Raw genomic sequence first — 15,251 nt, 5'->3', positions numbered from 1 at the left:
GTGAAATAGAGGCGACAGATCAGACCAAGGGTTTTAGATAGCGCAGACTTTGATTGGCCGTGTTGAATGGCCGCTTTAAACAGTGCAGACAGCTGCTCCCACACAGGCTCGGCCAATTGCATTAGACTGTAATAGAGGCCCCACCTCAGTCCAGTGAGTGTGGTCAGAGTCACACAATGGGGAAAAAAATATCAATAAGGCGAATCTCCAACTAAAGTACTCAAAGCTGAAATCTCAGCATAAGATATCTGAACAGCTCAGCCCAGAAGAGGCACATGCTAAAGGTATGACCTTCAGAACCCAGGAACCAAAGCATGTCAGCTTATTTCAGAGATTTGTGTACAGGCTGAATTAATGTCTTCCGGAATACAAATCCATTTTCAAAGGTTTTCAGCCCCCGAAACTATTCAGAAGAGTACGCCTGGGGCTTTCAAGGCAATCCTGAATGGCAGATACTCAGAGTGCGGCTAGCATTGCTCCCGTTCCTGGAGATGTTAAAACAGCAGACTCATTAAGTTACGCTTACATTTTATGTCTATTTTAGAGAAAACAGCCAAAGGCAGCCTTCAGGCCTTTTAAACCAGCATTCGCCAAACTGTAGGTTATAAACCATTTTAGATAGAATAGCAGGTATCAGAGTTTATCACATTTAGTCAAAGTAAAAAAAGATAACGCACTGTCATGAAATACACACTTTCTCCAGAGAGATGTATTGAATTAATGGATGTGGCTTTTCTCTCTCTCTCTCTCTCTCTCCTTCCTTCCTTCTCTCTCTCCCCTTTTTTTTAATCCATAATTTTGTGTATTTAGTTTTGGCCGTGCTGGGTCTTCACTGCTGCACGGGCGTTTCTGTGGTTGCGGGGAGCCAGGGCAGCTCTTCGCTGCAGCGCTCTGGCTCCTGGTGCGGTTCCTGGGCTCTAGAGCCCAGTAACCATGTGCACGGGCTTAGTTGCTCCGTGGCACGTGGGGTCCTCCCAGACCAGGGGTCAAAGCCACGTCTCCTGCATTTGCAGGCAGATTCTTTACCGCAGAGCCACCTGGGAAGCCCCCTCTTTTTCTTCCTTTCGTTCTTTCTCATTCTCCCTTCCACTGGGAGTGCCTCCGATTCTGAAAAACTGAGTGTACATCCTCCAGGAATCAGGTGTCTGTGAACATGGTGTTGAATACGTAGTGACCTGTTGTTTTTTGCCTCCGTTCTTCGATCATGGTGAGCCCCTCATACGTACTTTGTGAATAAAAGACAGCCGGTCCCTTACTGGTTTCCCTTGCATGGTGAACATGCTCTGGGCATCATCCCTACCTGCCGTGCAGCTCCTTTGTGAAGAAAAGTCTGCACACTGGTAAACTCTGCTACATCTGTCACAGGTCAAAGGTTTTTCCCGGTCCCCTCGTGTCGCTCTGCCCTGCTCTTTGTCGCAGCTGTGCACTGCAAATGACTTCCTTTATTACTTAGCGCCAGTGATTTATTGGGATTTGAAGCATATGGTGTAGAAAAATTTGGCTTTTTTAGCAATCTTTTATTAGGCTAATGGATAATGTTTCTATCCATGGCAAAGGTAATAGAAGAAGAGAGTTGCTTCTTCCATGACTGTTTTTCTAAAGAAGGATCATGTAAATAAAATTAGGGTAAAAAATCAGTGCATCAGAAAACAGAAAAAGAGACACAGATGTACAGAACAGACTTTGGAACTCTGTGGGAGAAGGCGAGGGTGGGATGTTCTGAGAGAAAAGCACTGAAACAAGTACACTATCAAGGGTGAGACAGATCACCAGCCCAGGTTGGATGCTTGAGACAAGTGCTCAGGGCTGGTGCACTGGGAAGACCCAGAGGGATGGGATGGAGAGGGAGGCGGGAGGGGGGATCAGGATGGGGAACACATGTAAATCCATGGCTGATTCATGTCAGTGTATGGCAAAAACCACTACAATATTGTAAAGTAATTAGCCTCCAACTAATAAAAATAAATGAAAAATAAAATTAGTGCATCAGAGCCATATGTGGTTAAGTCAGATATGACAGTTTCTAGGTTGTATTAGTGTCATTTTAGGGCTTCCCGGGTATCACTGGTGATGAAGAACCTGCTTGGCAGTGCAGGAGACATAAGAGACACGGGTTCGATCCATGGGTCAGAAAGATTCCCTGGAGGAGAGCATGGCAACGCTTTCCAGTGTTCTTGGCGTGGAGAATCCCACAGACAGGAGCCCGGTGGGCTCCAATCCACGGGGTCACAAAGAGTCAGATGCGACTGAGGCAACTTAGCGCGCGCACACACACACTGTCTTTTCAGGGCTGAGGATAGTCACTTTGTAGTCTGCTATAAAACAAGGCTGTGCTGACCATAATATAAGCATATTGCAAATCATGGTGGAGATGATTCTTCTGTCTGGAATATTCCTGTTCATCTTTTTAAGACCCAGGTGAATTATCTCCCACCTAAACCTTCTTCTGTGTTCCTATCCATTTCTTCAGGCCTCTCTTCTATAATCACATTTGACTATCATCATGCTTTTATATGTTTTTCTCACCCATTTGACTGCAACATATTCAAAAAGAGACACTATTTCTGTAATCCCCATGCCTACGTCAGATCTGAAGCAAAATGAATGGTTGATGAATTAGTAAAGAATGAAATCCTCTTATTTTGTTTTCATCCTTCATACCTCTGTTATGAATATGTTAGTATTCATTTCTGAAGTTGAGTTTGGGGAGGTGATGGTGGCCAGTGACTGGGGAGTGAGTAAAGGCTCTGGGCTTTTGGGTGTCTATAGTTTCTTTCTTTCGGCTGTTGTTCAGCATCTAAAATCATGTCTAAAAATCTTGGTAATCTCCCTGTTTATTTCCTTCTCTAGGAAGTCCAGCGCTGCACGGCTGATATGAATATCACTGCAGAACATTCCAACCATCCAGATAACAAGCACAAAAACAGATACATCAATATTTTAGCATGTGAGTAATAAACTAAACTATCTTCAACTGCAAGGAAATGAAATCTTCCTGCTGGCTCATTACACTTGCAAGTTTACCTCTCATTGGCCTGTCTTCTTCAACAATGTATAAGAAGTGGGGACATCCTCTGCCCCCTTAGTGTTTCATGAAGCTGTCAGATCTCTGCTGTCATAATCAGGCCATCGAAGAAAATGTTCTGAGCTTTACTGTTTTTACATAAAGTGATTTCATATCCAGTGTCGGGAACCAAACTTTAACGTTATGTAGTTATCCTAGCATTGTTTTTAACCAGTGAGAGCCAAGCCTTTTAATGCAAATGGAAATACTGACAGCTGAATCGAGGAAGTTGAATTTCAGAGCAGTCTTTCAAAGATTAGGTAACTGGTTTATTCCAGTCCTTGTGGCCTATGTGTTTAGTCCTGTCTAAAACATTTCCAGGGCCATGAGTACCCTGGAAGTTCAGGAGAAAATAAATGAGAGTTCTTTTTACAGAGCCTCAAGGATGCTAGGAGGACAGGCCACTTCTGTGATTGGAAGGCCACTTTTCACAGACACAAAGACTTGACTCACTGGTCGAAAATACACACTTTGACTTAAGGGCAGGAGCACAGATGTTTATGGTTAATGTATACTATGATAAGGAACACAGTACATACAATTTCATGTAATAGTGCATTTAAAGTTACACATTACTGTAGATGGATTTTTAATACTACTTAGTGAGATATAATTTATGTAACATACAAAATTCATCCATTTTAAAGATAATTTGATTTTAAATTTAATTTCAGTGGTTTTTAGTATAGAGTTGTACAATCATCACCACTATCTGATTTTAGAATATTTTAATCACCCCAGCATGAAACCCCTTATTCATGAGCAGTCACTTCTAATTCTTCCTCCTGCTCCCAAGTCCCTGAAAACCACACCTACTTTCTTTCTCAGTGTATTTGCCTATCCTGAGTATTTCACATGAATGGAATCATACTATACGTGCCCTTGTGTCTGGCTGCTTCTCCTCAGCATGATGTTGTTAAAATATACACATGGAGTTGCCTTTATGCCTGAATAATGCTTCATAGTGTAGATACACCATGTTGTGTTTATTCATTTCTCATTTGGTGGACATTCGAGTTGTTCCTACTTTCTGTCATTAATAATGCTGTGATGAACATTTGTGTATAAGGTTTTATATAGACAGCTGTTTTCAGTTCTCTGGGGTATATACTTAGGATTAGAATACCTAGGTCATGTGATAACTTTATATTTAATATTTTGAGGAACTGCTCAGCTGTTTACCAAAGTGGCTGCACCATTTTACATTCTCAGCAACAATATATGCAGGTTCTAGTGTTTCCACATCCTTGCCAACACTTGTTACTTTGTTTTTTTCCCTGATAATAGCCATCCTAATGAGCGTGAAGTGGTATCTCACTGTAGTTTTAGTTTTGATTGGCATTTCCCAATGATTAGTGATGATGAACATTTTTTCATGTGTCTATCGGCCACCTTTCTGTCTTTTTTAGAGAAATGTCTATTTAGATCCTTTGCTCATTTTTATATATGTTTACTCATCTTTCTATTGTTGAATTCTTGATAAATTCTAGGTACAACTAACATATATATAATTTGGAAATATTTTCTTACATTCTGTGTGTCCTCTTTTCACTTCCTTGATAAATGTCCTTTAAAGTACCAACTTTTAAAACCTTGGTGAAACCCAGTTTTTTGTTTTTTTTTTTCTTTTGTTTCCTGGGCTCTTGTTGTCATATGTAATGAACCAGTGCCTAATCCAAGATCGTAAATATATACCTGGGATTTTTTTGTCAGCATCTTCTGGTCTTAGCTCTTACATTTAGGTCTTTGACCCGTTTGAATTAATTTTTGTATATAGTATGAGGTAGGGGTCCAGCTTCATTCTTCTGTATGTTAATACCCATTTGTCTCAGCACCATTTTTTAAAAAGTTTCTTCTTTCTCCCCATCGAATTGTCTTAAGCACTCCACAGAAAATCAATTGACCATAAGTGTGAGGGTTTATTATCATACTTTCTTTTCCACTGATCTTTGTCAGTGTCACACTGTCTTGATTACTTACTGACCATGACTTTGTAATAAGTTTTGAAATTGGAAACTGAATCCTTCAACTTTAGTCTTCTTTGTCAAGATTCTTTTGGCTATTTTGGATCCTTTGTTTTTCATATGAATTTCAGGATCTCCTTATTACTACAGAAAGTGTAGCTGGGATTTTAATACAGATTATGTTCATTCTGTAGACTGATATGGACAACACTGCCATATTAATAGAATTAGTTCTGCCAATTTATGAAGATAGGGCATCTCTCCATTTATGTAGGTCATCTTTTATTTCTTTCAGCAATGCCTTATAATCTGTATGTTACAAGTATTAAGCTTTCATTGAATCTATTTCTAAGTATATTATTTTTTTTTGCATAGAGTTGTTTCCTTGGTGTTTTCAGACTGTGAATAGAAATGTGATTTCTGTATGTTGACCTTGTATCTTACCAACTTGACTGAGCTTATTTATTAGTTCTAACAGTTGTTTAATACTTACTTCTTGTCTTTTTGATCATAGCCATTCTAACAGGTGTGAGATGCGCATTTCCCTGAAGATTGGTGATGGTTGAGCTTCTTTTCATGTGCCCATTGGCCATCTATATATCTTTGGGAACATATATATTTAGGTTCTCTGTCTATGTTTTAATCGATTGCTGGTTTTGCCAGCTATTGATTTGTATGAGTTCTTTTTATATTTTGGTTATCAACCCCTTGTCAGACATATGATTTACAAATACTTTCTCCCCCATTCAGTAAGCTGCCTTTTTCTTTTGTTGATGCTTTCTTTTGCTGTACAGAAGTTTTTTAGTTTGATGTGGTCCCACCTGCGTATTTTTGCTTTTGTTGCTTTTGGTGTCAGACTAAAAATATCACTGCCAAGACCTATGTCAAGGAGCTTTCTCTTCTGTTCTCCCCTAGGATTTCAGGCCTTAAATTCAGTTTCAATCCATTTTGACTTACTTTTTACGTATGTTGTAATACAGTAATCCAGTTTCATTCTTTTGCATATGACTGCCCATTTTTCCCAGCCCCACTTATTGAAGAGACTGTCCTTTCCCCATTGTGTGTTCTTGGCTTCTTTGTCACAAATTGATTGATTGTGTATGTGTGGGTTTATTTCTGGACTCTCTAATCTATTTCATTGATATATGTGTCTGTCTTTATGCAAGTACTTTTCAAATTATTATAGCTTTGTAATATAATTTGAAACCAGGGGTGTGATGCCTCGAGCCTTCTTTCTCAAGATTGCTTTGGCTGTTTGAGTTCCTCTATGGTTCCATACACATTTTAGGATTGTTTGTTCTGTTTCTGTGGAAAGTGGCATTGGAATTTTGATAGGGATTGCTCTGAATCTGTAGACTGATTTGGGTAATATGGACATGTTAACAATAGTAGTTCTTCTAGTCCATCCATGAGCACAGCATAGCTTTCCATTAATTTGTCTTCAGTTTCATTTTAGTGTTTTAGAGTTTTCAACATACAGGTCTTTCACCTCATTAGATAAGTTTATTCCTAGGTATTTTCTTCTTTTTGAGACAGTAATAAATGGGATTTTTCCCCTCAATTTATCTTTCTGATAATTCATTCTTAGTGTATAGAAATTCAGTAGATTTCTGTGTGTTGATTTTGTATGTTGCAACTTTACCACATTCCTTTATTAGTTCTAACAGTTTTTTCATGGAGTCTTTCATAGTCTTCTATATATAATGTCACGTCATCCGCAAATGGTGACAGTTTTACTCCTTCCTTTCAGTTTGGATGTTTTTCATTTCTTTTTCTTGCCTAAATTCTCTGGCTAGGACTTCCAACACCATGACAAATAAAAATGGCAAGAATGGACATCCTTGTCTTGTTCCCATTCTTAGAGGGAAAACTTTCAGCTTTTCATCGTTGAGTATGATGTTAGCTGTGGACTTGTCTTATACGACCTTAGGGTTTCTATGTACAACTTTATGTCATCTGTGAGTGTAGTTTTACTTCTAGAAAAAGGTTTAAATGAACTGAAGGTCATCTTTTAATAAGAGCATTTGTTTCAGTTATCTGAGAGAATGAGGAGGAGAAAGAGAGAACAAGGAAGAAGAGTCAAACTTTACTTTTCGCATCAGTCTTTGGATGGATTGACTCGGGAAGCGATTGTTGACCAACTCAGTCAAGGCTCACCTCCCTGAGATTGTCAGGAATTGTGCATCTACAGACCTCATATCTGACCATAGAAGTCAGGCAGAGATATACACATGTATATGCCTCACATATGTCCACATCATCTCTCCATCATGGCAACCTCTACTTCTAGTGACCTCACTGCCTTAGCGAAAAGTATGTGGCAAAGAGGGAGGAAGTCAGAGCAACTCTGTGTGATGTGCTCAAGGGTCATCATATTTTGCCCGAAAACCACCATTTCTGGTTAGATGTGTTTGTACTTTCACAAGTTTACTTGAGGTATAATTTTCACAAATTCAAATTAGATGTTTTATTTTCACAAGTTCAGTGAGTTAGATTTTGGTACTATCTTGGCTACTTGGTCGGATTCTGGGCACATCACCCATCACTTTGGTCTTCCCCTATATTAATGCTTTCTTATAGCAGAGAATAGCATGGAAATGTCATGGAACAAGTAGAATTAGTCCATGAATGTGCTGGATACACAATATAGGAAGAGCCTTTTCTCATGGAACCATCACACCTTTCAAAGAAGACCTGTATGCCATCTCCAGTATTTATCTTTTTTAGCCAGTCTTTTACCTTTTTGATTGACTATGAAGGATGCACCTTGAGTATGTGCTCTTATTTGTTTTTCTGTGAAACAACAATATAAGGCTAAAGAGTTTGAATCCAGATGCCTCAGGAGAATATTTTCGTGTGGGGCCCCTGTTTAGATTCAACAGGCAGCCCCTGCTTAGATTCACTGCAGTGTGTGCATTTCTCAGCACAAAAGCAGTTCACAGTTGAAGAATGTGGAGGGCTTCCCAGAAGTGCATGATGTAGTCTGAGGTCAGTAATGTCCATGCTAAATCCACTCATTGGACTTCTTTTCAAACTAGCCTTTTATGATCATGATTATAAACAGAAATGTAAATCAGCTTTTGCCCATTCTCTTTCTAGCTAGGGGGGAGAAAAAAAAGTATGACCTCAGCTTTCTTCTGTTTGTTACCTTATAAATACAAGCTCCTTCTGTTGGACAACCAGAGGCACGTATCAGCGCTCACCTTTTGTTCACAGGCAGAGGTTAAGTGGGTCTTGAATCTGATCATGGGCTTCAGATGCCCGTGATGAGATTACTCTGAGAAGCAAGCTCCAGTTCCCTCAGTTACTCAGGGTGGTGGGGAGTCCAGCTGAGTGGCATCACCCAAAAATTGATGTTCTGGATTTGATATAAGAAGCACCCTTTTATATCTGTGTCAATGGACAGAGGGGATGGAACATAGGTATTCAAAGATCTTGGAAATTTGTTTTAAAATGTAGGATATGGGAATTTCAGAGGGTTGCATCTTGAATCATTCTACATGAATTAATAAGGACCAACATTTGCATTTCTTGCATATCTGCACTCACAGGTCAGAGCATGCGGTGAGAGTGTCCCCATGACATGGAGATGGGTTCGAATGCTGTAGCTTTGACGTTTTAGTTGTTTTTCAGCCCAAAGGTTTCTCGGGGCGCCCTGGGAGATGCCACGTTGCCTCTTTGCTTTGTTGTGTGCTTTAGAATGCTGCTAGTTTCTGAATCATAAATTTTGTTTTTGCTTTTTTTTTCTTTCTTACCCTCTATAGATGATCACAGTAGGGTGAAGTTAAGACCTTTACCAGGAAAAGACTCTAAGCACAGCGACTACATTAATGCAAACTATGTCGATGTAAGTCAGAAATGTTTTCCTACACCTGTTTCTGATAAATGAAGAGTGCTGCTGAGACGGTTGAATGTGCTTTCATACTGCACAGAGCGCTCATGAAAAACACAGCCTATTCAGTGTGGAAGGCACTTGAATTATTTACCCGGTCTGTCGTGCTGCTTTCATCTTACTGTGCGCTGTGTCTTCTTTGAAGGGTTACAACAAAGCGAAAGCCTACATCGCCACCCAGGGACCGTTAAAGTCCACATTTGAAGATTTCTGGAGGATGATTTGGGAACAGAACACTGGAATCATTGTCATGATTACAAACCTCGTGGAGAAAGGAAGAGTAAGAACTTTTACTCATGTCCCTTCATTCAAAAAACTACTTGTAGAGCGTCTGCTGTGGGGCAGAAACTTGATAAGGCCAAAAGAGTTAGAGAAAAGAGGTGTCCTCCATGCCAGGAAAGTGGACACTGACCAGAGTGGATTAAACATGATGATCAAGGTGAACAGGGTATCTTCAGGTGTTAATCTGTCTTTCTGAAATAGATTAACAATACATTTATAAAAGGCTTTAAAAAAAGATGAATAAGGTATTAATTAGGAGAATGCTGCAAAATGCATGGACGTATTCTATAGTACAGATATCTTTTTAAAGAGCTAATGTTTGAGGTGAGATTTAAGCAATGAAAGAGAAGGCAGGACATTCTAAGTACAGTGGATAGAAAGAAAAAAGTAGGGATGGTGGAAGAAACAGTATATAATCAAGGAACTACTAGTAGTTCAAATCCAGGGGAGTAAAGACTGCTTCAACACCTCGACCATCACTAAGAGAATCTTTTTTTAAGATGATGAGTCATATTTTAACTTATCGGATTTTGAACTTACATTAGATATTAATTAATTAATGGAATAGAATAAGGTTCCAGGCTCTAGTCCCTTACTCAGAATAACTACTGCCTCACTTCATGGAGTCAAAATTGGTGACCAGTTTTTAACACAAAGGCTGTCACAGTTATAAGAGATGTCCTATTTTCCCCCCTTAGTGTATTTAGCCACATATGGTATGGCATATCGGATCCTAGTTCCCCAATGAGGGATCCTGCTTGCACCCCCTGTATTGCAAGTGCAGAATGTTAACCCCTGGGCCACCAGAAGTCCCACAAGAGACTTTCTTTTACCTGTAAATGCAGGCCAACCTCTCAAATGATACTTAAACTTCCTTGGCAACATATCATGCCTACATCTTGTATGGGTCGAATATATAGGACTTTTCTTAGACCCTCTTTAAGGTACATCATGAGATGCAGGATGGCATTCCTGCATTCCTCAAATGATCTAGCCCACATGTGTCCCAAGATTAACCTCTGCAGGGGTCGCAGCTGCCTTCCAGGACTTAAGCCCATTCATTCCTGATTTAGTCAGCCACACAGTGATAGTACCTGTGTTTCAGCACTGCCATTAGAAATCACATTACCAACAGTGGAACTGTGGTATCGATTGCAGTTATAATTTACAACTTTATTAATCTTTTTTTTGCAGCGAAAATGTGATCAGTATTGGCCCACAGAGAACAGTGAGGAGTATGGAAACATCATTGTCACCCTGAAGAGCACAAAAGTACATGCCTGCTATACTATTCGTCGTTTCTCAGTCAGAAACACAAAAGTGAAAAAGGTACTGAAGGGTTGGGTGGGCTGCCAGGGCGTCTCTTTTTAAACTAGCATGAAAATCACGGTGCGACCAAGGCCAACTCTCATAACCAACTTGGTTTTTTTTAAAAAGTATTTTTGAAACGTTTTCTCACAACTCTCTTGATTGACATCAGTGTATGGTGTGAAAGATACTGGCAAAGCACATAACAGAATTTAACTGGCCTGATTGAGTTCTTTAATCTCTTCATGAAGGAGGCTTCATTTGGGGCGGGGGAGGGACCAAAGGTCCTCTGAGGTTTAGGTAAACAGCAAATATGACAGCATCTGTGTGGTAATTTAGCTTTTTAAATATAATTTTCTGACAGCTTTAAAGCATTGTTTCCCAAAGTGTATCCCAAGGAATACTAGCCCTGCAATATGCTTGCAAGACTCAAATTCTGTGATTCAGTAAGTGTGGAAAATGAGTACTACATGAGCCTGAATTCTCCCTTAAAAATTTACAAGGAAAACAAGTACCCAGAGTGCCAGAGTAAGGAAATTGATGTAACTTTGTCATGTTTCCTGATGTGATTTAACAATAAAAGTACCATTACCATCCTGAGAATCACACTTGTGGAAATGCCACTTTCAAGTTTTCTCAGTTTCTCTTGTTGAAAATCCACTGTCCCATTGAGACTCAGAGATCACTCTAGCAGTACTAGGAACTCAGGACAGATGCTCATTAGGACAATGTGGGAGTGTCACTTACTCTGTGGAGTCTTCGGTAGGCAGCTGTTGGGAGCAGTGGCTCCTCATTTATTTTTCTAGGGTTGGGCATCTTTGGGAATGTGATAAAACTGTCTGCCCCAGAAGAATTCACATTTACTCGGGTTTTTATATACAATTTCAGTGGCTCTGAAACCCATTCATGGTCCAAGGTTAACAGTCCTTTCCATGTCTAGTTTTTTTCCCAAGAATGGCAGAGGTATTATAAAGATCATTAGCACTGTCTTTATCTGTGTTCTGTATACCAGAGTTGTGAGTTGGTTCAAGCTAACCAACAACCAGTTTATACTCATGAAGTATAACGTCCATTAGTCATGGAAACACCTCAGGTATTTAAATGTGGCCCACTTACTCTTATTTTAGAAATAGCTTAAGTCAGAGGAGGATATCAAATAGGAATGTCAGGTGTTTTGCACACTGACAGTAGTAACTGAAAATGAGGAAGAAAAAGAAAAAGGAGAGGCGACTGGAGAATTAATAATCAAGGACATCCAAGCCCTGTGGCACGGGGCCAAGCACTCTACAATGTTCAATGTCGATGGGTTAATGTCCCTGAATCATCAAAAACATTTTTAAATTTTACAGGTATTGATAATAATAATAATAAAACACATCACAGCAACTGACCTATTTGAGGAAGATGGTCAACCAAAGTGGTTGAGATGTAAAAAGTTCAGCCACTTAGGAAAACAACTCTAAAAAATTCATCTTGAAAGGGACAGATAAATTGACTGTTGCCTTGGACTCTAGAGGTTGAGAAGGATCTTCCCCACACTTCCTGGAGGTTGCACAGCACCCGCTCTGAGGCTCCTAAAGGATCAGCCTAGACAGCAGAGAAGGAATGGGAGTCCTGGCACACAGTCAGAGGAGCTGGGGCAGGAAGTTAGGAGATGGAAGTTGTTTAGTTGCTGAGTCGTGTCAGACTCTCTGTGACCCCATGGACTGCAGCCCGCCAGCCTCCTCTATCCGTGGGATTTCCCAGGCAAGAAGACTGGAGTGGGTTGCCATTCCCTTCTCCAGGGGATCTTCCTGACCCAGAGACAGAACCCCGTGTCTCCTGCACTGGCAGGTGGTACCGCTGAGCCATCAGGGAAGCACCTAGCAAATGGAAATTTTGTAGGGAAATTACTGAGCTCTTTAGATAAGTGCGAAAACAAAATGCGAAGCATTCATTCTTGGTGCAGACTGAAACCATATTCTCTTCTATGAGGTATCTGAGCCTTCTTCTCCCGCTGGGTCATGTCCTTATCTGTGGCCTGAGAGGACCACAGAGAGGATGTCAGCATTAGGGCGAACGGGAACAGAGGTGGCGATTCCTGCCGTCCTTACAGCATCTTCATCTAGAATGCCCGCTCTCAGCTTAAAGACATCCTCTCTTGCCTTTCTCTTAGGGTCAGAAGGGAAATCCCAAGGGGCGGCAGAATGAACGTATAGTGATCCAGTACCACTACACGCAGTGGCCCGACATGGGGGTTCCGGAGTACGCCCTCCCGGTCCTGACCTTCGTGCGGAGGTCCTCGGCCGCCCGCACGCCGGAGATGGGCCCTGCGCTGGTGCACTGCAGGTGAGGAGCCAGCCGGCTCGAAGAGCAGGGGCTGTGGGCCTTGGGACCCGGAGCCGCTGGAGGCCTGCCGCTGCTTTGTTTGACACAGAAATAGAGTCTTCCACCCAAAACTGGGACCGGCGAGACTTGTCAGGGTTAAAGGAGGTCACTCTAGTCCTCTCACAGTAAGAAAGCAGCTGCTGCTTGTGAGGGTAAAATAGAATGAACTCTTAGAGGGTAAGTCTCCAGTTTTTATAACACCATCTCATTATTGATAAAATCCAGTGTTATTTTATAAGGCAGTTGTTGGTAGCTCCTAATATATAAGGAAATTGCAACCCACTCCAGTATTCTTGCCTGGAGAATCCCATGGACGGAGGAGCCTGGTGGGCTACAGTCCACGGGGTCGCAAAGAGTCGGACACGACTGAGCGACTTAACTAATATATAAAAACCATAAACACAAGATTAGAACTCCCCACACTAGAAACTTTGAGGCTTTTTGTTGTTGTTGTTTGGTTTTTAATTTTTACTGAAGTATAGTTGCTATAGAGTGTTTGTTAGTTTCTGCTGTAACAGCAAAGTGAATCGGCTATATGAATACATATATCCCCTGTTTTTTGCATTTCCTTTCCATTTAGGTCACCACAGAGCATTGAAGAGCTTTTGAGTTTTTGAATATGGCTTTTCTGTAGGGTTCCTTCAAAGAATAGTATTTATTTTCTGGGTAAAAGGCTTTGCGGTTATAGGTACTATATAAAATACCTTTGTAAAGCACGTATAAAGCCTGTTTTCCCTTCTAAACTACCTTAAACAACCTTAGTAAATATTAACATTAATTTCAGTTGTGTCCGACTCTGGGACCCCATACCCTCCAGGCTCCTCTGCCGTGGGGTTTCTCAAGCAAGAATACTGGAGTGGGTTGCCATTTCCTTCTCCAGGGGAATCTCCCTAACCCAGGGATTGAACCCATGTCTCTTGTGTCTCCTGCATTGGCAGGTGGATTCTTTACGCTGAGCCATCTGGAAATCAACCTCAGCTGGTTGTTTAAAAATCCTTTTATTGTATTTTTAAAATTTTTTTATTGAAGGATAATTGCTTTACAGAATTTTGTTGTTTTCTGTCAAACCTCAACATGAATCAGCCACAGGTATACATACATCCCCTCCCTTTTGAGCCTCCCTCCCATCTCCTCCCCATCCCGCCCCTCTGGGTTCATACAGAGCCCCTGTTTGGGTTTCCTGAGCCGTGCTGGATGGCTTGGCTCTGGCGTTGAGCAGATGTTGCTGCTTCTGTGATGGATGTTACATGGCCGCACAGCTTCCCTGGCATGTCTTTGGGGTGGCTCCCCTAACAGGTGCCCACAGAGCAGCAGGGGTTGGAACCTGTCTTCTGTTTAGAGTGCCACGAGAACGCTCCATTTTTGCTAATCCATTTACAATCGCTGAAATAGAAGAGAGTCTACCAGAGAGCTTGTGTATCAGCAGAGTTGTGTCAGACGGGGAACCTGCTATGGGGATGGGGGCAGAGAGTCTGCCAAAAAGAAGTCTGTTGTTCAATATGGCAGGACTCGGGTCTCCCTGGGGGTCTCTCCTAGGCCACCTCTGGATTATGAAAGGAAAGTATCCTTTTCAGCAGGAACTTTCCAATACTGGGCCCATTGGGGAGTCTGGAGAGCAGAGAACGGGTGTGTTGAAAGGACGATGGGCTCCCCCAGGATTGCTGGGGGAGCGGGAGACCCAAGTGATGCCTCCGTGGGAGGGGTTCTGGTGTGGGCATGCGGCTGCCAGGAGGGATGCCTTGGGCTCCCTAGCATCATGGACTTAGATCCTTTTGCTTGAGCTACAAGGAAGGCCAAGAAAGCTCGTATGTAGCTTATATATACATATATATATTTTTTTTAAGTCTACATAGTCTCTATTTTCTTGCAAGGTTTGAAGGTAGTCTTCCCTCCACATCAAGACTCAAGAGGGAGGAAGGACCCTCTTGTGGTTTGTGGCTCCCCTGCATACATCGTAACCTGCGCCAGGTCCCCCAAACAACGGGGTTACTTCTCAGGGCCTCAGAGGCCGGGAGGCTGTCTCTGCAGTCCGCGGAGTGTGCCCGGCCCGAGCAGCAGGGCTGCTAGCTGAGCATCTGCCTCTCTTCCAGCGCTGGTGTGGGCAGGACAGGTACCTACATCGTCATTGACAGCATGCTGCAACAGATAAAAGACAAAAGCACAGTCAACGTCCTGGGATTCCTGAAGCATATCAGGACTCAGCGCAACTACCTCGTGCAGACTGAGGTGAGGAGAGACGGCTGCCCCCGTGGGCTTCCCGTGAGCTGGAGCGGAAGGGTGAGGGGGCGTCAGCGGACAGAGCCGGGAGGAACCCACAGGGGTTGGGATGGGAAGGTGTCCTCACGAGGATATCTGCTCGTTCCCCACTTCTGTG

At 41.9% G+C, this 15,251-nt stretch overlaps 1 protein-coding gene across 3 annotated transcripts in view; it reads left to right on the top strand.

Moving 5' to 3' along the window:
• The window catches only part of PTPRG (protein tyrosine phosphatase receptor type G), a 755,472-nt gene that overhangs the window by 714,632 nt on the left and 25,589 nt on the right, over positions 1-15,251 (top strand). For all 3 annotated transcript variants that reach the window (XM_065933358.1, XM_065933359.1, XM_065933357.1), the window contains 6 exons: positions 2,851-2,947; positions 8,793-8,875; positions 9,066-9,200; positions 10,397-10,531; positions 12,666-12,838; positions 14,968-15,103. In XM_065933358.1, coding sequence (XP_065789430.1) covers positions 2,851-2,947; positions 8,793-8,875; positions 9,066-9,200; positions 10,397-10,531; positions 12,666-12,838; positions 14,968-15,103 — 759 coding nt within the window. The remainder of the gene's footprint in view (positions 1-2,850; positions 2,948-8,792; positions 8,876-9,065; positions 9,201-10,396; positions 10,532-12,665; positions 12,839-14,967; positions 15,104-15,251) is intronic.

The sequence above is a fragment of the Muntiacus reevesi genome, chromosome 4, assembly GCF_963930625.1.
Source record: "Muntiacus reevesi chromosome 4, mMunRee1.1, whole genome shotgun sequence".
Classification (NCBI taxonomy): Eukaryota; Metazoa; Chordata; class Mammalia; order Artiodactyla; family Cervidae; genus Muntiacus; species Muntiacus reevesi.
The sequence above is the reverse complement of the archived record's forward strand: the minus strand, read 5'-3'. Positions and strand labels throughout refer to the sequence as shown.